At 50.1% G+C, this 23,344-nt stretch overlaps 1 protein-coding gene across 1 annotated transcript in view; it reads right to left on the bottom strand.

Annotated features, from left to right (window-relative positions):
* Nucleotides 1–21,537, bottom strand: part of LOC136941624 (neural-cadherin-like) — a 45,433-nt gene extending 23,896 nt beyond the window's left edge. The window contains 17 exon segments of the mRNA XM_067234159.1: nucleotides 364–647; nucleotides 1,989–2,132; nucleotides 4,862–5,048; nucleotides 6,344–6,471; nucleotides 6,782–7,031; nucleotides 7,383–7,550; nucleotides 7,846–8,018; nucleotides 8,852–9,022; nucleotides 9,294–9,462; nucleotides 10,787–10,959; nucleotides 12,746–12,888; nucleotides 16,395–16,644; nucleotides 17,116–17,227; nucleotides 18,175–18,382; nucleotides 18,470–18,695; nucleotides 20,662–20,859; nucleotides 21,408–21,537. Of these exon segments, the coding sequence (XP_067090260.1) occupies nucleotides 364–647; nucleotides 1,989–2,132; nucleotides 4,862–5,048; nucleotides 6,344–6,471; nucleotides 6,782–7,031; nucleotides 7,383–7,550; nucleotides 7,846–8,018; nucleotides 8,852–9,022; nucleotides 9,294–9,462; nucleotides 10,787–10,959; nucleotides 12,746–12,888; nucleotides 16,395–16,644; nucleotides 17,116–17,227; nucleotides 18,175–18,382; nucleotides 18,470–18,695; nucleotides 20,662–20,859; nucleotides 21,408–21,537 (3,114 nt within the window).
* Nucleotides 21,538–23,344: the final 1,807 nt, after the last annotated feature.

Below are 23,344 nucleotides of genomic sequence, written 5' to 3'. Positions count from 1 at the left end.
ACGTGTTAGTGCGTGTGGGCACACGTGTTAGTGCGTGTGCGTGCACGCACGTGCATCACACTAACACACACACATTTACATTTAGTAATTTAGCAGACGCTCTTATCAAGAGCGACTTACAGTAAGTACAGGGACATTCCCCCCCGAAGCAAGTAGGGTGAAGTGCCTTGCCCAAGGACACAACGTCATTATGCACGGCCAGGGAATCGAACCGGCAACCTTCTGATTAATAGCCCGACTCCCTAACTGCTCAGCCATCTGACCCCCTTATACCTGCACACATACCTGCAGTACAAAGACAGGTGACCCGACACACACACATACCTGCAGTACAAAGACAGGCGACCCGACACACACACATACCTGCAGTACAAAGACAGGCGAGCCGTCCAGCTCCTCGGTGACGGAGCCGTAGTACTCGTTGACGGAGAACACGGGCGCCTCGTCGTTCCTGTTGACCACGTTCACCACCACGGCGGAGTAGTCCTCCCATCGCCCATCCGACGCCAGCACCAGCAGCCTGTAGCGCTTCTGCTTCTCGTAGTCCAGCGGCTGGGAGATGAAGATGGAGCCCACCTCCGGCTCCATGTCGAACACACCGCCCGTGTTACCAGACGTGATCTGGTAACGCACCTTGGCGTTGGCACCTGGGTGACAGGACACAACACCACAGGGGAGTTTGTGCTAGCAGAATTAAGCTGAAACTGATGAGAACAGAAGGAACTGTGTGCTGCAAGGTGTGACTGAGCAACAAGAACAAGAAAAATAAATTCCCGCGCTGTGGTGCTGAACCCGATACTTGATGATACTGGAGGGGGAATTACCAGATTGTGGAGCACCAGAAGAGTTTGGAACTTGTTTTTAAGCACCGTACTCTTCATGATATCACTAATGAGACCGTTTGCTCCCTGGTTGTCCAGTCTTCATCAGGCTCTAATTAAAGGAAGGAGCTGAGCGCAGCAAACAGCCACAGAGCCCTAGATACCCCACGGGACCACTAACTATCTGGCCCTCTGAGGTCACGAGGAGGAGATAAGAACGGCCGTCCAAAGTTCTCAGAAGTGCCACCGTGGAGAAGGGAGCAGAGAGCAGGCAATGCAGGAGATAACAGTCTCTCCCCTTCTCAATCTGACTGTGGTGTTAGAGGAGCTACAATCCCATGTAAATACACTCATCGCCGCTGTTAACACCAAGCAGCCAGACAGAGCTGCTCCCCACCCCCCCCACCCCCCTCCCCTCTGGGTTCAGATTAGAGCAGTCAGGTCCTGTAAGGATGGAGTTTTTAAACGAGACCGATCTGGCTAATCCTCCCAGATAGCCAGCCTCCATGACACGGACTGGGGGCCGCCATCACCCACGCCCCCCCCTCCACCCCCCCCCCCACGCCCCACACCCCCCCCCACGCCCCCCCTCACGCTTAACCCCCTACGTGATTAACATCCCTAAACGCGGTGGATGAAAGGATCTCAGGGCGGCTCCGTACAGAAGAACAGCTGCTTTAAAACGCAAATCCCACCCACCTGCCTGGGTGTGTGAGTGTTGTCAGTCGTTGTGTAACCATATGTGGTGTGTCTTAGCCCACAATCAAATAGCTGCCTGCTAGTGTTCCACTGTGATCAGCACAGCAGGACATCAAAGCTCGATCCAGAGAGGCCCATTGCTGACTGGTGAGTCACTTTTATATAATTCAACTGTTTCAACACAGCGCCTCAAGAACAGCTCATTTAGGTTGCTAGCTTGGGCTTTTCGGAGAAACTCATTTTGACTGACAACGTTCCCTGGCCTCCCGTCGCACTGAGGAGAGAGAGTGGCCAGTTTGGAGTGCAAAAACCTGAAACTTGCCTCAAGTTTTCAAAGCCTTCATGAAATTTTAATCCTCTCGCGAGCTCCCCTGTCTTAACCTCAACACCCCTAGAACGAGGAGTTTGCACATCTCGGTCGAGGGGAAAGTTTTGGGTGTTTTCCTGCGTCTGCCGTCTCTCGCTTACCTTCATCTTCGTCGTTAGCGCTGACGGTGATGACGGCCAGGCCTACATCTGCATCCTCGTCAACCTCCACCTCATACAGGCGCTGGGCAAACACCGGCTTGTTGTCGTTCACGTCGCTGATGAACACCCGCACATACGCCGTGTCTGCGGGAAGCCAACACACGGCAGAGAGCTGTGAGGACACGCGCCCAGCACGTCTGTCGACCTCCCCTTGGCCCGTCGTTCTCCGGTCCTCTCTCCATCTGTTCTCATCTCTCTCATCTCCTCGTTTCAGCTGTTGCTCTGGAGTAATACTCCTGGTCGAAAGGAGACACTTAACCCAATGTAATGGGCCACACTTGACATGGAAATGAGAAAAAACATTATTCTCAACAAGGTATTCCAAATTGCATAAATTATTCATTTTGCTGTAGACTGTTGACTGGTTTACCGAGTAACACGCACAGCACACAACCATGGCAGACAAGCCCTGTTCAGGAACCCACTTCCTTACAGGGCACAGATAAAGCATCGTTCCTCAGGGATGATCAAATATTTATAAGTTGACAAGTGTTTACTTCTCTTTCTATGTACTTTCCTCCGGTTTCACTTCACTTCCCTGAAGAAAGGAAACAGTTTTCCTTCTGAAAAGTCTGTGACATCATGAGGGGGAACGAAAAGCTGTGAGGCCCCTCCTCTCCATCTCTCCTCCTCTCTCCCCTCCTCTCCACTCTCATCCTTCCTCTCTCCATCTCTCCTCTTCTCTCCCCTCCTCTCCACTCTCATCCTTCCTCTCTCCATCTCTCCTCTTCTCTCCCCTCCTCTCCACTCTCATCCTTCCTCTCTCCATCTCTCCTCCTCTCTCCCCTCCTCTCCACTCTCATCCTTCCTCTCTCCATCTCTCCTCTTCTCTCCCCTCCTCTCCACTCTCATCCTTCCTCTCTCCATCTCTCCTCTTCTCTCCCCTCCTCTCCACTATCATCTTTCCTCTCTCCATCTCTCCTCCTCTCTCCCCTCCTCTCCACTCTCATCCTTCCTCTCTCCATCTCTCCTCCTCTCTCCCCTCCTCTCCACTCTCATCCTTCCTCTCTCCATCTCTCCTCCTTTCTCCCCTCCTCTCTACTCTCATCCTTCCTCTCTCCATCTCTCCTCCTCTCTCCCCTCCTCTCCACTCTCATCCTTCCTCTCTCCATCTCTCCTCTTCTCTCCCCTCCTCTCCACTCTCATCTTTCCTCTCTCCATCTCTCCTCCTCTCTCCCCTCCTCTCCACTCTCATCCTTCCTCTCTCCATCTCTCCTCCTCTCTCCCCTCCTCTCCACTCTCATCCTTCCTCTCTCCATCTCTCCTCCTTTCTCCCCTCCTCTCTACTCTCATCCTTCCTCTCTCCATCTCTCCTCCTCTCTCAAATTCTCTTCCTCTTTCCATCTCCCCTCCTCTCTCCACCCCTCCTCTCTCCACCTCTGCTCTCTCCACCCCTCCTCTCTCCACCTCTGCTCTCTCCACCCCTCCTCTCTCCACCTCTGCTCTCTCCACCCCTCCTCTCCCCACCTCTGCTCTCTCCACCCCTCCTCTCCCCACCTCTGCTCTCTCCAACCCTGCTCTCCCACCCCTGCTCTCTCAGTGTTTCTCCTGGGTAAGGCAGACTAAGGCAGAGAGACAGGTAATGTGAGCTGGGGAGCTGATCCCCCCTGCTCAGAGAGATACGAGGCAGGGCCAGGACTCATTGCTAATGCTAAGTATCTTAGACATCCCCAGAGAGAACGCTTTATACTCCAAACCAGCACCCTCTACCCCTAATACCTTCTCCGGAAGCTTCCATAACCCCCCTCTGAATACTAACCCTGTCTTACATCACTTGGAGGACTAAACAGGCTGAAAACTTTCAAGACGTGACACTGAAATAAAACAACAACAACGTGAATTTGAATAATGTTATCTTCCGAATGCACAATGTCACAGACAACAACATTAGTAAAACAAGCCTCCACAAGGCCTCAGGCTGTTTCCAATGGCAGCAGCAAGTCTGGCCACGCTTTCAGGATAAATCAAATTAAGATTCTCTCTTCAAAGTCAAGTTCGGAATGTAACGCCTCTCCAGACTATTTTTAAACAGAGCGGGGCGATCCCGCATGGACCAGATCTTACCACAGCCAACCACGGGGCTGAAGAACAGGGTGACATAGCAATGAGACGTTTCTCTCTTATTCAATAGAGAGAGAGAGAGAGAGAGACAGAGAGAGAGGCAGACAGACAGACAGACAGACAGACAGACAGACAGACAGACAGACAGAGAGAGAGAGAGAGAGAGAGAGAGAGAGAGAGAGAGAGAGAGAGAGAGAGAGAGAGAGAGAGAGAGAGAGAGAGAGAGAGAGAGACAGAGAGAGAGAGAGAGAGAGAGAGAGAGAGAGAGAGAGAGAGAGAGAGAGAGAGAGAGAGAGAGAGAGAGAGAGAGAGAGATTCAGGGGGACAGGAGGCAGCAGCAGTACCAGCTGCACCGCTCAGGGTTGGCTCCATTAAGAACCACACACTATATTATCCAGACACCTGTGATAGGGGGAAGCCCATTTGCAGGAGGTTTTTGGCTTGTGTATCATGGAAGAGGTGATAACGGTTGCAAGATGACCTGTAAACGAAGCGTCCATTCATGGCAAACGTGTCTGCTGAGACCATAGCACATTCAATCTGCGTCACTGTCAGTACAAGTAACAGACACAAATATACATTTATGATGTATTGTAGTATTTCATGCTTCCTCCTTTAAAACTGTGGTCTGCTCTAAGCACTCATTCCTTGCTAGTCAAACTCAGACTGGAGCGCCAAAAACTATTTAGGGACCGTGGTCAAAACAAGGTGGTCAAGGTGGTGACCGTGGTCAAAACAAGGTGGGTTCAGACCAGAGTTGGGCTGCTTGTTGCGTCCCGGCCGCGCAGACTCCCGGCCATCCTCAGACTGGACCTCCAGGAGGTAGGACCCTCGGGCCTCGCGGTCAAACACGGCCTCCGTGTAGATGGAGCCCAGCTCGGGGTGGATCCGGAACAAGCGGTGGTCCCCACTACTGTCACTCAGCAGGGAGTAGGAGATCTGTGGGCCGGAGGACACAGTATACAACAGAGATGGCAAAAGTAGTAGAGTCAGATGGCTGAGCGGTGAGGGAATCGGGCTAGTAATCCGAAGGTTGCCAGTTCGATTCCCGGTCATGCCAACTGACGTTGTGTCCTTGGGCAAGGCACTTCACCCTACTTGCCTCGGGGGAATGTCCCTGTACTTACTGTAAGTCGCTCTGGATAAGAGCGTCTGCTAAATGACTAAATGTAAATGTAAAAGTACACACATCCTCCACTCAAGTACAAGTACAGATACTCATTTTTAAAAAGACTCTAGTCAAAGTTCTGACTACACTTTTTCATTGAAGTTAAGTGAAGAAGTATGGGCTCTGATATATGGACACACACAACTTGTCCCAAAGAAGTTTGTTCTATTTAACCCTTTTTGTTTGCCTTTTTTAACCCTTCTAAAAGGGCTCACGTCATGTCCCCAAAAAGTTTATCGTTTTTTGTAAACTTTTACAAAAATATTTTAAAGCCTTTTTTATACTTTTTTTCACACCTCCAAAAAGAAGTTTCGTTCTTTGAAAATGTTAACTTTTTTTTTTTAAACACTATGAAACTACCCTTAGAAACTTAGTTTTACACACACAATTTTTGAGGGGGCAAAAATGTATACAAAAAAGATTTTAACAAGTCTACGTAAGTACAGCAACCCCCTGGTACGACTTCACACTTGGCCAACCATTGTCAACATTTTGGAAGATAACATCAATCATGTGTGCTTCCCAGGGTCATCTCACCCCAGGTGTCAGCTCTCACACAAAAGAAATGTGTTTATTTACAGAGAGCTCTCCAGACAAGCTTATATCTTGTTGTGGCTCTGGTTCTATGTAGTTAATATCCCCACAGTATGAATCACTCCGTTCAGTAAGTACTCCAAAATAGTCCAGCTATATCAAACAAGGACATTTTTTCCAAAGGAACAAATAAGAACTTATTATTCCTTGAGGGTTTAGGTTGGTTGAGGGGCAGTTCTATGCGCGTATGTGAAGCCCTCTGTGACATAATTTTTTTGACTTTTTCATTATAAGTTTAGACAGGCCGCTAAGAAACTGTCAAGTTAAACAGGATTGAAACTGTAACAAAGCAGTAGCCATAATCACATCCTACCAGTACACCTTCCTTAGCATTAGAACCAAAGTGTAGTATTAGACTATAAAGACGACATACTGTAATAGGACTACATACACTGTTGTATTAGTATTGATGGCTTTCATGAAGACTTAACTAGCGCTTGGGTTTCTAGCCCCGGGCACAGCCGTCTCGTACCTGTCCGTTGAGCCCCAGGTCCTTGTCATGGGCGGACACCTGCAGCACCAGAGTTCCCACCTGAGCGCCCTCGGTCACCGACGCCTCGTAGATGGAGGAGGTGAAGAAGGGGACGTTGTCATTTACGTCTGAGAAAGGAGGGAAGAGAGGATGGAGATCTGAGGGTGGAGGGACGTGAAGATACGAGAGGCTTAAACCGAGAAATCAAAGAGACTTGAACCCATCACTTTAATCCCTGCTTCTAAAGACTTAGGTGTATTTCAAAAGGAAGAGAGAGGAAATGTAAAGAATGAAAGAGTTTGAGCTCTCGGCCCACACTCTCCAACGACAAGGTCAGAGAACATTGTTGTTCCTAATGACGGGGTTGCTGGGTTACGGCGGTGTCCTTCTCTGTGACTGTAGCAGCGGCTTGTCTCCCCCGGTGACGAGGTGACCTACCCGTGACGTTAACGTAGACGGTGGTGAAGGCCGCCAGGGGAACCGCCGCCACGTTCTGCGCCCGCACACGGAGGGAGAAAGTGGGCGTGGTCTCGTAGTCCAGCGGCTCGGAGACCAGGATGGAGGCGGAGCCATCCTCGCGGTTGGGAGACAGGTAGAAGCGAACGGGCATGTTGGTCTCCGGGACCGTGCCATCCTCCAGGTTATAGGTCACCCTGGGGTCGCCCAGCAGGGAGGTGGCCTTGATGGTCTGACAGACAGGAACACAGGAAGATGAAGGAGGGTTAGGGCTCACCCTAATGTATGGTTGAGGTAGTCATTTACATTTAGCAGACGCTCTTATCCAGAGCGACTTACAGTAAGTACAGGGACATTCCCACCCGAGGCAAGTAGGGTGAAGTGCCTTGCCCAAGGACACAACGTCATTTCCCACAGCCGGGAAACAAACCGGCAACCTTCTGAACAATAGCCTGATTCCCTAACCGCTCAGCCATCTGACCCCCTAGTCGGGATATTTACACAATGAACACCCCTCCCCCCCTCCCCCCTTTTGCAGCTGTGCTCCGGATCAGCCTGCCGTGGGGCGGCTCCTCCCGCTCACCACGATGGGGGTGTCCCTGGGGGTGTTCTCAGGCAGGACCACGCTGTAGCCGTCCCTCTCCCACTGGGGCGGCTGGTTCTTCACGTTGGTGATGGTGACGGCCAGCTCCACTGATGTGCTGCGGTCGCCCCCGTCAGTGGCCACCACCTCTCGGGTGATGTAGCTCCTCTGGGGGCGGGAGAGCGGGCGCGGGGCGGGGCGGGAGGGCGGGGGCGGGAGGGCGGGAGAGCGGGAGGGCGGAGGGTTAAACGAGAACTTTGTTGAAAGGTTAATGGATGAGATATCTGTCTACAGGATTCTAGTACAGTCAGTGATGGACCACAGGCCTAGTCTAGTACAGTTAGTGATAGACCACAGAAGGCCTAGTCTAGTTCTGGTACAGAACTCTAGTACAGTAGTGATGTTCTACAGTAAGCCTAGTCTAGTACAGTAGTGATGTTCTACAGTAGCCTAGTAGACCTACTTGAGAGATGGGCTCGTTGACATAGAGCCAGCCGGTCACTGGGTTGACCTTCAGGTACTCCGGCTCTTCCTGGGACATGGAGTATGTGACGGCCGCGTTGCTGCCAAAGTCGTCATCATGCGCCGCCACTCGTAAGAAGCTGGTGCCCACCATGGTGTCCTCCCTCAGGAAGTCTGCAATTCAACAGAAACACAACGTTATTCCGTCCCTCAGATTAAACGTGTCCCTTCCCTGCACTTTAGTATTAAAGACCCTTGTGTGACACTCTTCGGCGCTAATGATTCATTGTTGTTTTTCCTGCTTGTACTAGGCACTATTGTACTCAAGGCTTTTATTGTAAGATTAGTTGAGGAAGGTTCTGTAATAACCGCAAGAAGAGGACGTGCTCCAGGGGTTTTCTACACACCAGAGTGAGTGCAGACTAAGCAGCTCTCTCCCCTCGTCTACCCAAGGCCAGACCTGCCCATAGGACCGTCTCTGGAGCGTTATATATGCACCAATCAATACACCTTCATGTGAAAGCCATTTTACAACTACATTCAATCAAAGCCAACTCCTCCAAAGCTATGTACATGGACTTCCACTAAAAGCATTTAACAACGTTGGTTGTCGTGAGTGTAAATATAAGATAAGTGGATAGTAAACATCAGCTGATAATGTGCCAGAATAATTAGGGTTTTATCTGCCTGCAGAGTACTGGTCCTAAGCACCAGTTTGCACTGTGACCCTTCCTGTGGCAGTCACCAGTCCTTATAAAAGGCACTGTGACCCTTCCTGTGGCAGTCACCAGTCCCTATAGGAGGCACTGTGACCCTTCCTGTGGCAGTCACCAGTCCCTATAGGAGGCACTGTGACCCTTCCTGTGGCAGTCACCAGTCCCTATAGGAGGCACTGTGACCCTTCCTGTGGCAGTCACCAGTCCCTATAGGAGGCACTGTGACCCTTCCTGTGGCAGTCACCAGTCCCTATAGGAGGCACTGTGACCCTTCCTCTGCCGGGCACTCACACTCATAACGGAGGTTCTCAAACTTGGGGCTGTTGTCGTTCTGGTCGAGGATCAGCACGCTGAGCTGGCAGAGGCCGATCAGAGGCTCCTCGGCACGGTCGATGGCCGTGACCGTGATGGAGTACTCCCTCTGCTGCTCCCTGTCGAACCGCCGGGCCGTCACGATCACCCCTGACAACACAACAGGGTGGTTGTTGAGTGTGTTTGTGTCTGGGTGTGTACAGGGGAGCAGGTGGGGTTGTGTGTGTGTGTGTGTGTGTACAGGGGAGCAGGTGGGGTTGTGTGTGTGTGTGTGTGTGTGTACAGGGGAGCAGGCCTGGTTGTGTGTGTGTGTACAGGCTTGTATGTTTGCGTGCGTGCAGGCGTACAGACGGGGGCCATGCGTGCGTGTGTGTGTGTCCAGGAGATGATCTGTTCCCGGGGTACTGCGGGCGTGGGGTACCTGTGTCGGGGTGGACCTTGAAGGCTGGGATGGTGCTGTCTCTATGCATCAAGCCGTACTTGACCTTCCCATTGGCCCCTTCGTCTGCATCCACGGCCTGCACCTGAAGAACAAAGGTCCCGGTTGGCTGGTTCTCCAGGACCGACGCCTGCTCACGATACTGCTGGCACTAGAGAGAGGGAGAGGCAAGGGGAGAGGGTGTAAGAGAGAGGGAATAAGAGACAGAGTAAGAGAGAGAGAGACAGGGAGAGAGAAAGTGAGAGAGAGAGAGAGAGAGAGAGAGAGAGAGAGGGGGGGGGAGAAAGAGAGAGGGGGAGAGAGAGAGGGAATAAGAGACAGAGTAAGAAAGAGAGAGACAGAGAGAGAGAGAGACAGAGAGAGAGAGAGAGAGAGAGAGAGAGAGAGAGAGAGGTAGGTAGGCAGCGGTGAGAGAAGAACAGAACATCATAATCACAGTCATAACATCTTATTGCAGTAGAGTGTGTTGTAATCAGGTTAACTGTTTCTCCATATAGTACTGTAGGAATCAGCATGTCCTTATGAACAGAGTCCTGCTATAGAGGACAGAGTAGGTGCACTTGTTTTGGGGGCCAGCCCCGCCCTGATCCCCAGGTATCCACCAGTCCCCTGACAAGCACACGTCCCAGATAGAGAGCACGAGAGGGAGAGATTCTACGGTTGATAACCACACACAGGTCCAACGCTATCTCTCAGAGGACCCAGAAACAATAGGAGAGAGGAGGAGGAGGAGGGGGAGGAGAGGAGGGGAAGAGAAGAGAACAGAAGAGAAGGAGACAGGAAGAGGAAAACAGACGGGAGACATAAGGAGGATAGGAAGAGACAGGGGCATTATGTCACAGAGCAGGAAGGATGTGGAGACAATATGCCCGTTAGGTATTTATTCAAGGGGGCGTACTATCAATCTTAAGGTCCTCTTGGCCTAGAAACAGCCTTCGGAGGCGTCACTTGATATTCACATGTGTTAAGACAAGCTCATCATTCCTACCAGCCACACAGTGCACCAGACCACAGTCTGCACATCATGAATATTTCTCTCATCAAAGTTCAGGTCACTTCTAATGAAACAGGAAACTAATTAGACAGGTATAGTCGACCACGGCAGTTTTTTTATAAGTTGACTGAAATCCCCAAAGGCTGTCTGAAGATAGGAAGGGTGCTGGATAATCAGATCACTGGGGAGATGTGTGGGGGAGGGAGGGAGGGAGGGAGGGAGGGAGGGAGGGAGGGAGGGAGGGAGGGAGGGAGGGAGGGAGGGAGGGAGGGAGGGAGGGAGGGAGGGAATGGGCAGGAGGGAGGGATGTGAGGAGACTAAGAAGGCAGACCAAAAAGTGAAAGAGAAAGAGAAAGATAGTGATAGAAGTAGAAAAGATGTTAAAAGATAAGAGAGGCATGCATAGGGTTGGGGGGGGGTGAGCACTGTGAGGGATGAGCACCGTGCCATCATATCATAGACCTGCAGAGTGCCGTCTCACCTTCTCAAAGACGGGCTTGTTGTTGTTGACGTCATCCACCCCCACGATGACCCTGGTGGTGCTGGAGAGGGGGTGGGGCCCACCGGAAGCGTTGTCGTCTGTTGCCGTGACGTTGAGGACATACTCCAGGCCTTGCAGCTTGGGTGGAGGGGTGGAGCGAAGCCGGATGAGCCCTAGAGAGACCGAAACACCACGGTTACCTCTGATGGGGAGTTGGGGTGTGTGTGTGTGGGGGGGGGGGAATCGAGTGACAGGGTCTGGAAAGCGAGGTGAACTAGAACTCTACACACTTATCTCCTCCCTTCCTTCCTTCCCTCCTTCCCTCTCCCTCCTTCCCTCCTCCCTCGCTCCAGGGCTGTTACCAAGGCAGGAGGAGAGATTAAAGGAGGGATGAAAGCAGACAGGCATCTGAGTAGACATCTCTCCTGTCAACAAACTGTGAGGCAAGTGGCCTGAGAGAGCGACTGTCTGTGATGTGTGAAGTTCACTGAAGTGAGGAACGCGGGGAGATTTCCTTCTCTTGTTGTCTCTGCGTTCAGCTCACAGCGGTGCTGATTAAAGATGTGTCGGCAAACACTCCTAGCCCTCATCTCCTCTGCTGTCGTGGTGGTGGTGGTTTGGGGGAGAAGGCTGTTGCTAATTAGGGGCACAAATGCTATGCCCATTGGGATTCGTGGTGCCACCCCTTTGGGCATCGAGCAGTGGCACTGCCCGCCTGGCAGTGAGAGTGTTCTCATCACAAAGTGAAAACAGAAAGGTGTTGTACAGTTCAGAGCGACTCTGCGTGACTTCAACGGTGTGCCAGCTGATCAAAACTGCGAAACTGTGGGAAGGAAGGGTACACACACCACCCTCGACAGAGAAACTGTCGCAGCTCATTCTCGGCTCAGAGAGGAGAGGAGGGGAGAGGAAAGGGGTGGGGAGGAGAGTGGAGGAGAGGGGTGGTGAGTAAAGTGGAGGAGAGTGGAGGAGAGAGGTGGGGAGGAGAGGAGAGGAAAGGGGTGGGGAGGAGAGGAAAGGGGTGGGGAGGAGAGTGGAGGAGAGGGGTGGGGAGGAGAGGAGAGGAAAGAAACAAAAAGTAAAGGGGAGGAGAAGAGAGGAGCAGTAAGGAGAGGAAATGTGAGGGTGAGGAGACCATAACAGGGGAAGACAGAAGCTGTAAGGAGATGAGGGAGAGAGAAGAGAGGAGGGAGAGAGGAGAGGAGGGAGAGAGAAGAGAGGAGAGGAGGGAGAGAGGAGGGAGAGGAGAGGAGAGGAGGGAGAGAGAAGAGAGGAGAGGAGGGAGAGAGGAGAGAGGAGGGAGAGAGAAGAGAGGAGAGGAGGGAGAGAGGAGAGGAGAGGAGGGAGAGAGGAGAGAGGAGAGGAGGGAGAGAAGAGAGGAGGGAGAGAGGAGAGGAGGGAGATAGGAGAGGAGGGAGAGAGAAGAGAGGAGAGGAGGGAGAGAGGAGAGGAGAGGAGGGAGAGAGGAGAGGAGGGAGAGAAGAGATGAGAGGAGAGAGGAGGGAGGGAGGGAGAGAGGAGAGGAGGCTGACTGTGTGGAGAGATTGTGAGTTTAGATAGAGCTTTGTGAAATTGAATTGAAAAGGTTGGTTGACAAATGTCAGCGGACTGATGAATGTCCTGCTGGTCTCGGATCAGAGGGTAAATAAAAAAGATAAACTGTACGGCTGAGGAAGTCAGAGTTTGGATGGAGCACCAACCATGTCTCTCTAGAAGAGTTAAAAGAATAATGCACTCTTTTCTATTCAGGACTTTTACACTAAAAGCACTCAAAAAGCCTACTTGTAATTTCATTCCCCTGATACCCATTCATACTTATGTGTAATAAAGGCAACCTCAAGGTAAGTGCATTTACATGATATAAAAGGGCTCTTTAGGGTGAGGGAAGACCAGTTGGTTGCTAGGGAGATCTGGATGTGTCTGAGTAGTAACCAGGAGTTTACAGCAGTTGATTTGTACCTTTCTGGCTGTCGATGACGAAGTTCCCCTCCTCGTTCCCATCTGTGATGGAGTAGCCGATCCCGTCACCGTCGGGGTCCTTAGCCAGCACCGTGGCAACCAGCGTGTTGGGGCCCGCGTCCTCTGAGACAAACGTCCTGTAGCTGTGTGTAAGGCGTTTAATCAAATCAATATCTACTACAGCAACACACACACACACACAATCACAGGCACGCGCACACACACACACACAAATGCATTTATACTGTAGCAATCAACTAGTCCACCCATCAGCAGAGCGATGCAGAGTTATGGCCCTGCCTCACACTTGTCAGAGTGATTCAGTCCCCAGCTGGGCAGCCTGGCCCAGACGAACGCTGATGTCGGCCGGGACGTTGGACTCGTTGTACAAATGGCCCTTCTCATATTCCCAGCCCACTCTGTGCCATTTGATCCAGAGCCTTTGAAAATGTCAGCAGTGATTTGCTCTCTCTGTTGTGTAGAGCACTGGGATTCTCTGCAGGCAAAGCTCCACAGTAGACTGGGGGACTGGTGATGCAGCTCTGGGGTGTGGAGAGATGAAGGCATGGGGAGGGAGGGAGAGAGAGAGAGCTAGAGAGAGAGAGAGAGAGAGAAAGAGGGAGGGAGAGGGGAGGAGAGGAGAGAGAGTGGGGGGGATAATGGATGACAAACAGTAATGAAAGGGTGGAGCCTTTCATGACACAGACAGGTTGAGGAAGGGATGGAGGGATGGATGGAGGGATGGATGGATGGATGGATGGATGGAGGGATGGATGGATGGAGGAGGCTGGCTGGCTGGCTGATGGGCAGGATGTCAGAGGACTGCGAAGTTTGAGAGCGTTCGAGACTTCGAGTTTAATCGTCAGCAGAATGTGTGTGTGTGTGCATGCATTTATGCAAGTCAAGTGTGTGTGTGCGCGAGTGAGTGAGAGAGCGTGTGTATGTTGAGAGTCAAAGGTGATTGATGGTTTACAGAGGAAGGCTGATGGGTGATTCATCTCCACCAGTCGTGGCAGTCTCCGTGGCAACGTAAGTGACCTGTAATCTGTCACCCAGCTCAAAGGGCGCTTGCTGGCACATCACAAGATGAGACTGCGCAAACTCCTCTCTCTCTCTCTCTCTCTCCCTCTCTCTATCTCTCTCTCTCTCCCTCTCTATCTTTATCCCTATCTGTCTCCCTCTCTCTCTTTCCCTATCTCTGTCTCTCTCACCACTCTCTCCCTCTCTCTCTCACCACTCTTTCTCGTCTCTGTCCTCGATCTCTCTTTTTCACTGCCTCTCCCTCTCTCTTTCTCTCCATGTCTATTTCTCTATATGTCTCTCTCTCACTCCATCTCAATCTGTCCTTCCATTGAACTGAAAACTAGGACAAGCACAAACAGAGCACATCTAGTTATGTCTGCCTGCCTGCCTGCCTGCCTGCCTGCCTGCCTGCCTGCCTGCCTGCCTGCCTATATGCCTGTGTATCTGTCTGTCTGTCTGCCTGCCCTGACAGCCTGCTTGTCTGCCTGTCTGCCTGCCTGTCTGCCTATATGCCTGTGTATCTGTCTGTCTGCCTGCCCTGACAGCCTGCTTGTCTGCCTGTCTGGCTGCCTGTCTGTCTATATGCCTGTGTATCTGCCTGTCTGTCTGTCTGCCTGCCTGAAAGCCTGCGTGTCTGCCTGCTTGTCTGCCTGCCTGTTTGTCTGTCTGCCTGTCTGCCTGACAGCCTGCTTGTCTATCTGCCTGCCTGCCTGTCTGTCTATATGCCTGTGTATCTGCCTGCCTGCCTGACAGCCTTCTTGTCTGCTTGTCTGCCTGCCTGCCTGTCTGTCTATATTCCTGTGTATCTGCTTGTCTGTTTGTCTGCCTGTTTGTCTGTCTATATGCCTGTGTATCTGCCTGCCTGCCTGCCTGCCAGCCTGCTTGTCTGCCCGCCTGTCTGGTTGAATGTTTGTGTTTATCAGTGACAGAAACTCAAACTAGAACTAGAGAGGGTACAATTTCTGGGGAAATTGTAGGGTGTGCTTGCTTGCGTCGGTTGCACAGGGGTCAGTTTTTTAATGACATTTTTACAACTGATATTTCTGTATATTTTATATAAAAATGCATAGGGCCTACTTATTATTTATAAAGATTACATAGATTTAAAAGCATCTTTTTTTTGCTGCTCATTTACAACTGAAAATACGAGTGAAGTGTAGAATGAAATAGATGTCTTCTCATTTCCCCTGCAAGAGGCAGCCTCATCTTTGAATCAAAACGAATAAATTTAGCAGACCGGTGTAAAAATTGACCTAATCTCTATGACTTAAACGTCATTATAAATTTTTCCCTTCTCATGATATTTTCAGGCATTTAGCCTACTCATTGCATTCATTCATTAATAAAGAACCCCCTTTGAACATTATTCTACGACGTTACCCGGCAGTAGAAGATGGAATCGCGATTCAAACAGTACCATCTGCTTACTGAAAATATGCCCCCCAAAACGTAAATAAGATTGACATTTATTTAGTGGAAAATCGCTAATTCATAAAAAGCTCACTGGTAGCGATCATTGTCAGTAACAACGCAAAATGCGATATAGCCCAGTGTGGGGAAGCTGCCCCGGTAAATTGTACTACTACGGTACAGTACTAGACTACTGCTGTGTTCGTCTTGGTAGCGATTGCGTTGGTTGAATTGGATTTAACGTTCCGTTGTACGGTTTAAGATGAAATTAATTATTTTCATGAACAGATTGACAACGTTTAGGCTGTGGCAATGAAGTTCAGGTTAGTAGTTAGATAGACTTTTGATCTCGCGTAAGCTACAGCGTTGCAGTGAGCAACACTGGTTTGAAACCACAGGTAATGGTAATTTCACCAACAAATCGTTTACTAATGTCAGAATAAATCCTACAACGAAAATGTATATGTGAGGAATGTTTATTTTAACGATTGAAAACAGATAACGCTACATCATAGACCACTGTAGTATGTCTTGCCCGGGCAACACAGGCTAATGTCATGATGCTAATACTTCAGTGAAATAGTAGACTACTGTTTCCGAAAGTAGATGTACTTCCTTAATAATATCAGCTTATATTGTACATTACACATCACAATTGTGTGTCATATCACAAAGTAAAATGAGTAAATAGTTATCACCCTGGCCTCTTTGCTTGTGGCGTTCCTGCAGCTGCCTTGCAGTAAAGCTATAGTTAGCCTTGCTATCCCCCAAGTTAACAGATGTGAAACGAATGTTCTGCTACAGGTAGTCACGCGTGTTTTCGTGACGTTAGTGACGTAGTGACGTTAGTAACGTCAGTGACTGTGGCTAGCAAATTAGCCACCGTTAGCTTCACTTTTCACCACAAAAACGCAATTTCTACTTAAACCATGCAACGGAACGTAAATAAAAATACAACCAACGCAATCGCTACCAAGACGAACCTTTTGACACCGCCGTTGTGTATGTAGTCCAAATATTGACTGATCCTTAGGGGGGCGAAAATAAATAATAAATAAATAAATAAATATATATATGAGAGAACAAAGGTTGTGCTCTCGCCGAAGGCTTGAGCACACCCAATTATAGAGTGCATAATTACAGTGTGCCGTATTGTGTTGTGTCCTGTTTGTTACAGTTGTCATGGTCGTCAGTGTTGCATGGTAACCTGACTCACTCAGACTGTGAGAATGCAGGCGGCTCGTCATTAACATTGGCCATGCGCAGACGGATGGTGGCCGTCCCAGACTGAGGCTCCTCCCCACTGTCCACCGCCATGACGACAAACTCATACAGGTGGTTGGGCCGCTCGTAGTCAAGACGACCGGCGGGAAAGATGGTACCATGGGGCGACACGCTGAAGTCAGGGCTCAGGGTGTAGTAGGTCAGCTCAGCATTCAGGCCTGAGTCACAGTCACTGGCCAGCACTGGAGGAGAGGAGAGGAGGGGAGGAGAGGAGAAGGAGAGGTGAGGGGGAGAGGAGTAGGAGGGCAGGAGAGGAGGGGAGGAGGGGAGGGGTGAGGAGAGAGAGGAGAGGAGAGGAGGGAAGGAGGGGAGAGGAGGAGAGGAGGAGAGGAGAGAGAGGACTATACTGAGCTACTATATGCAAATTGTATTTAATTTAGACAGATGACAGAAGTGTTGACATTTTTTCATATGTATCTTTTTATGGCTTTTCTCGACGTTAGGGACACTGGGTGCTGACAGTATCTGTTAGAATCCTTAAAAGAATTATAACAATCCAAAAACATTATGAATTTAATGACATGAAAGGAAAAAAAGTGAGGTGTTAAATGTCAGTGTTTCATATAACACAGCAGATCCCAGATACCACGCAGAGCTTTAACTAAAACTTTCAACAGGGATGAGGAACAAGGTGCTCGGGCCCATGCTCTCACCCTGCAGGAGAGAGGTTGCTGTGGTTACTGTCTCTAGGACTCCATCCACACTGTAGATAGACTGGAGGAACTCTGGAACACAGTCATTCTCATCAGTTATCACCACCTGGATCTGCAGGAGGAGAGGAGGAGGAGGGGTGGAGATGAGGGGTTAGAGGAGAGGAGGAGAGGGAGGAGGAGGGCAAAGGGGGAGGGGGAGGAGGTGGAAAGGGAGAAGGAAGGAGAAAAGGAAGATGGAGGGGAGGAGGAGGATGGAAAGAGACAGAAGAGCAATTTAGAGCGTGTGTGGAATAGTGGGGAAGAAGGGGTGACGTGTGAAATACAAAATTGGAGAGACTTTGAAAACTTTAATAGCTTACAGAAAAGCCTCAGGGAAGTCTATACTGGGGGTGTCAACTTAAGCTAAATTGTATTTTTAGTTTCTAAGTTGCCACCTCAACATATCCTTTATCTTCCCGTTCATACCTTCTTAGTATGTTTGTGCGTGTGAGTGTGTGTGCGTGTGAGTGTATGTGTGCGTGTGTGTGTATGTGTGTGTATGTATGTGTGTGTGTGTGTGTATGTGTGTTTTGGCGGGGGACCTAACCCTGTCACCAGTGACTGTAAAGTGTAAAGTGACAGCTGAGAAATGGTGTTGAAATAGCAGGATGGGTTCTCTGTCTCAGATACCCTTCCAAACACACTCTCGCGCACACACACACAAACTCTCCCCCACCACACACAGTTTTTAGGAGTGTGTCTACACACCATTAACACACACAAAACCCACTTAAAAAACAGCACATTTAATCAGGCAGAAGTTCTCTGAATATGTTCTGAGAAAACAAGGGCCTTAGATGATAACTGTCTGACAGGATTCTCAAGTCCATTATTCACCAGATGTAAATGGAAGAAGATGCTGTAGAAGTCCAGAGGGAGATAACTGTGGCACTATGACCCTTCTGGAGAAGTTAACTGTATGTTGATCTCAAAAGGACCATGAGCAAACAGCAGTGCTTTGTGTGTGTGTGTGTGTGTGTGTCTGTGTGTCTGTGTGTGCGTGTGTGCATGACCTCTGACCTCAGTGACACTGCTGAGGCCCCCAGGCCCCCCCTCACTGGCGCGGACCATCAGCAGATATCTCCGCTGGTCGCTCTCGTAGTCCAGCGTCCTGGTCAGGCCCACCTCCCCAGTCTCTCCCTGCATGGAGAACAGACTGCTGGGGTTGATCAGCAGGCTGTAGCTGATTGGCTGCTTCTGGAAGGAAATGGCCAGCACTACCAGGAAGCTGCAGGAGGAGATGTGTGGTTGGGTAAGAACGTCTAATGAAAGCTACATGTGTGTGTGTGTGTGTCAGTGTGTGTGTGTAACTCACGCCTGTCCCTCAGGTGTGTTCTCAGGTATGGAGATGGCGTAGCTGGTGTTGGTGAACTGGGGGGCGCGAGGCCCCACCACCACAGACAGCATGGCGGGAGCGCTGCGACTCCCCAGGCCGTCGAATGCCAGCACGCTGAGGAGGTACTCCCTGTCTCTCTGCAGGGGAAACCCTGTAGTCACCACACGGCCCGTCTGCTGGGCAACTGAAAAACAGCCCTCCCCTCCTGCAACAAAGACAGAATGCACAGTGAGACGGTAGATGCGTACACATTGAGAGAAAGGCAGGCAGGCAGTCGACAAGTAGGGAGACAGGCAGGCAGGCAGACAGAGAAGCATACAGACAGGCAGACAGACAGACAGACAGACAGGCAGAGAGGCAGACAGACAGACAGACAGACAGACAGACAGACAGACAGACAGACAGGCAAACAGACAAACAGAGAGGCAGACAGACAGAGAGGCAGACAGACAGACAGAGAGGCAGACAGACAGACAGACAGGCAAACAGACAAACAGAGAGGCAGACAGACAGAGAGGCAGACAGACAGAGAGGCAGACAGACAGAGAGGCAGACAGACAGAGAGGCAGACAGACAGAGAGGTAGACAGACAGAGAGGCAGACAGACAGAGAGGCAGACAGACAGACAGACAGACAGACAGACAGAAGCTAACTGAGGTGCCTAGATAGCTCACTCATCCACTCTTATCCGTATCTTGGTTACCAGCTGTGAAAGAGGATGCCATGAGAGGCTCTCAACACACAACACTGTGCATACTAATGTCAATATGCTTTTAATACTGTACATCCTAAAGTCAGCATACTGGTTCATATACTACAGAATGAGGTCACATATAAGCTACTACTGCCAGGTCCTGGTGGGCAGGGAGAGACCATCCTCTTCCGATATGGAGGGTAAACCTACAATTCTGTTGAGAGGATTAAGTTAACCCTAACAAAGACAAATTATTTTCCAATCTGATTTAGAATACTAGCCGGCAGAAGATGTGTGTTTAGCTTGTACCACTTGAGATGGTTATTACAACTTATCTTAACATCTGCTTAAGGACACGGAGGGAGGGGGGGGGGGGGGGTCAAACAGCACTGCTTCTGTAGTGCCTGTCTTGTCTGGTGAGTGGGGGAGGGTTAATACAGGTCAAAGTCACAGACGGAGTTTTAGACCCACCGGACCAGATTTACCCCATACACCCCCCCCCCCCCCCCCCCCCCACTCTGATATGACAGCCCCCCCTCTGTGGCAGACCTCTGACCCACTTAGTCTGTGTGTGTGTGTGTGTACATGTGTGTATGTGTAAGTCGCTTTGGATAAAAGCATCTGCTAAATGACTAAATGTAAATGTAGTGTGTGTGGAAGCACAGTGGGAAGTTCTGAGGCCCTCATGTACGTACATGACCGTACATGTAACGTAGCGTTATCAGCGCCATGGCCAACCCACAGAGAGCGCACGCTGTGATACTTCAGCTTACGTCGTTATTTACCAACCCTGCAGTTCATTGGGTAATCAGCGGCTTTCTCCGCCCACTATACAGTACATTGCGAGCATTTAAACGCGCAATTGAATGGGCCTTCTCTCTTTCTATCATGGATCAGCCTAAAATTGTCAAAATAGCGAAAACAAAGATTTTGTGATAACAAAGTTGATGTGCTCGTTCATGAGATAACAGCAAATTTAAATATTATACACGGCCTTTGGGTTCACTCAACTGAAAAAGTGTGATCCTTGTGGCAAAAATCCTTTCAGCTTGTGTCCTTGGCCTATGTCTTCGTCTTGCTCAGATTACTGCTGCCATTTCACCAGGAGGCATATGTGAGGAAACCCGCATCCTGGTTTACACCTGTTTTTAAGAGGTGCGGAATTTTCACCGCAAAATGGAGGCACGCTTTCACGGGCGGTTTCTGTACATACCACGGAATACATAATTAGGCGCACTTTACGCATCCCCTCCCATCTCTTTATGGGAAACTCCCACTTTCCCATTGACCCTCCCGTGAATGCATATGCATGACACGGAAAAGCGCAATTTGCCATTTTCAGTTCCCGCGACAGGCAGTCTACGCTTTTACCTCAGCACGGCATTACCTCGCCATGCTTTTACCCGCACGTTGCGATTCCAATACGCCTGAAATGGGTGCAAAAGCGTTAGTACATGAGGCCCTGAGTGTGGCTTACCATCGGACAGAAAGTACTCCACCTCCCCACTGCTCCCCTCGTCCGGGTCGAGGGCCTGGAGCTGGTAGACCAGAGTCCCCGAGGGAGCCTGGGGCGCCACCACTGCCAGGTATGGGTACGGCTCCATGCTCCACTCCGGAACGTTATCATTCACGTCGGCCACTCTCAGCTTCACCTTGGTCAGGTACCAGTCTGGGCCTGGGGCGGACACGGGGCACAGAGGGAGGGGGTGAGAGAAAGTGTGGGAGAGACAGGAGGAGGGAGACAGAGGGGGGAGAAGGAGAAGAAGAGGTAGGAGAGGAACATGGCTGAGTTGTTCGCAGTAGTGACAGCTGCCATGTCAGTGAGGGAGGAGAGGGTTGATGAGCAGAGAGGGCACTGAAGCGCAGGTGTGAGGAGAGTGGCAAGCACGCAAAAGAGCTAACCGCGGTTCAGGAAAGTAAACTCGAAACACTTCTTTGGTAACGATGAACATTCAGCGTGGTTTTTTCACGGTATCCAGAGCACATTCAGTGAGCAAAATTAACCAGCCAAAAATAGAAACCCCCCAAAAAATATGACACAGAAAAATATTGTACTTTTCATACAGTACATCTTTAGCCAGTCTACTTGTTCTATTCGTTCCAGCATACCCAGCCTTGACTCCCTACAAATACATTGATCCAGACTACTGCAGTGTAGCTGGTGTTGCAAACTCCCTGCCTGTGAGTGCTTAGTAATCAGGGATGAGGCGATGTCTGATATACCTGGCCTCCCTTCCAGGCGCCCACGCCTCTTGGAGAGCGAACCCAGGCTAGCAGCAGCTGATTTAGGCTGTCTCAGCAGTGCAAAGCCCCGGTGATCCTCAGGGGCATGGAGATAATGCCTCAGGACCATGGGTGTTTTTGTCACCTGCACACAGCCATGCTGGGCCGGGTAAGTAGATTCCAACAATCCAATTAGCTCTCGCATCAGGTCTCTCAGCAGAGAGGGAGACAGAGAGAGAGGAAGAGAGAGAGAGAGGAAGAGAGAGAGAGAGATAGGAAAAGAGAGAGAGAGAGAGGGAGAGAGAGAGAGAGAGAGAGAGAGAGAGGAGAGAGAGAGAGAGAGAGAGAGAGAGAGAGAGAGAGAGAGAGAGAGAGAGAGAGAGAGAGAGAGAGAGAGAGAGAGAGAGAGAGGAAGAGACAGAGAGAGACAGAGAGAGAGAGACCCAGGCTGGACGAGACTGTGTGTCCTCACCCATGGGTAAAAGGTCACAATCTAGCACCGGAACAGGAGACCTATAACTACACTGGGGAAACGACACTCGTGAAACTGACCCTGCCTCACTTTCTGCCTCAACACCTCAGATGAGGCTGAGGTGGGACCAATGTCACACGTACCATAGAAACTTACCCCATGTCTATTCTGTACTGTACTGACTGTCTGGACTGTGGTTGTACTGTAGTTACTATAGTTACTCCTCTGTACTGTATTTCACGTCTGTGCTGTAGTTCCTTTAGTTACTGTGTATACAGTACTTATATTTTAATTCCTGTCTGTGCTGAAGTTACTGTAGGTACAGTGTATTTCTATATCTGTATGGTCACCAGAAGCAGAGCTCCCCCAACAACATAGCCACACACATCTCATCAAGGCCATACTTTGCTGGATTAATTTGTGTAAATCCCATTTTGTTATAGGACTACCGTGTCTGGGAGCTGAGGGCAGCCTGACGATCTTATCTCTGGAAACAGACAACAGGAAGTGAGACCACCAACCGCTCTCGCTGAGCTATAGGCAAGTACAAAAGTGTATGAAAGCACATTATGGGGAAGTTTAAAGTTTAAGTTTAAAGATGAGGTAAAAGGAAAGTGGAAGGTTGCATGTTGGTGTTGGGAAATGATGCGAGACCCTGAATAAACTTTCCACAAAGCTGAAACACAGATTCACTATAGATATAGGTAACAAGCCCTCTCCTGGTGCTCGCTGCTGAAACAGATGCTCAGGAAATGGATGAAATCTCACACAAGGTCAGACGCAGCACACCACATCCTCAAAGGACCACCACTGTTTGGAGCAGCTACTGTGTGGATGATTTGCACACTTTGCCCCACATCCCAGAGATATCAGTTTGCCTCCATACGACACAACATTAGAAAGTCATCCATCCAGCGGGGCATGCTTGCATGTATAGTCAGGTGGCTGAGCGGTTAGGGAAGCGGGCTAGTAATCCGAAGGTTGCTGGGTCGATTCCTGGCTGTGCCCAATGACGTTGTGTCCTTGGGCAAGGCACTTCACCCTACTTGCCTTAGGGGGAATGACCCTGTACTTACTGTAAGTCGCTCTGGATAAGAGCGTCTACTAAATGTAAATGTAAATAGTCACCACAAGCTGTGTGTGTGTGCACAGATTCTGATTGAGATACTGCAGGAGTCTATCATGTTTTTTCGTTTTTTCTCGGCTTGGTTCCCCAGTGCAGCAGCAGCACAAAAATGCTGAGAGCTCATTTTTAACCCTCTTGTATCTTTTGCTGACTTAGGTTTGATGGGAACCATGTTTCTCCTTAACACAATGCCGAGTTCTTTGGCCAGCTCTGTTCCAGCACAGAGTTCTCCAGCACAGCACAATAGCCATAAAGTGTGTGACAGCTCCCTAAAAGGATTGTTAGGGGGGGATAATAAGAGAGAGGGAAAGAGAAGCTGGAGGAGAGAATTAATCTAGC

The sequence above is a fragment of the Osmerus mordax genome, chromosome 4, assembly GCF_038355195.1.
Source record: "Osmerus mordax isolate fOsmMor3 chromosome 4, fOsmMor3.pri, whole genome shotgun sequence".
NCBI classification, from domain to species: Eukaryota; Metazoa; Chordata; class Actinopteri; order Osmeriformes; family Osmeridae; genus Osmerus; species Osmerus mordax.
Note: the sequence above shows the minus strand (reverse complement) of the source record. Positions and strands in the feature narration are given on the sequence as shown.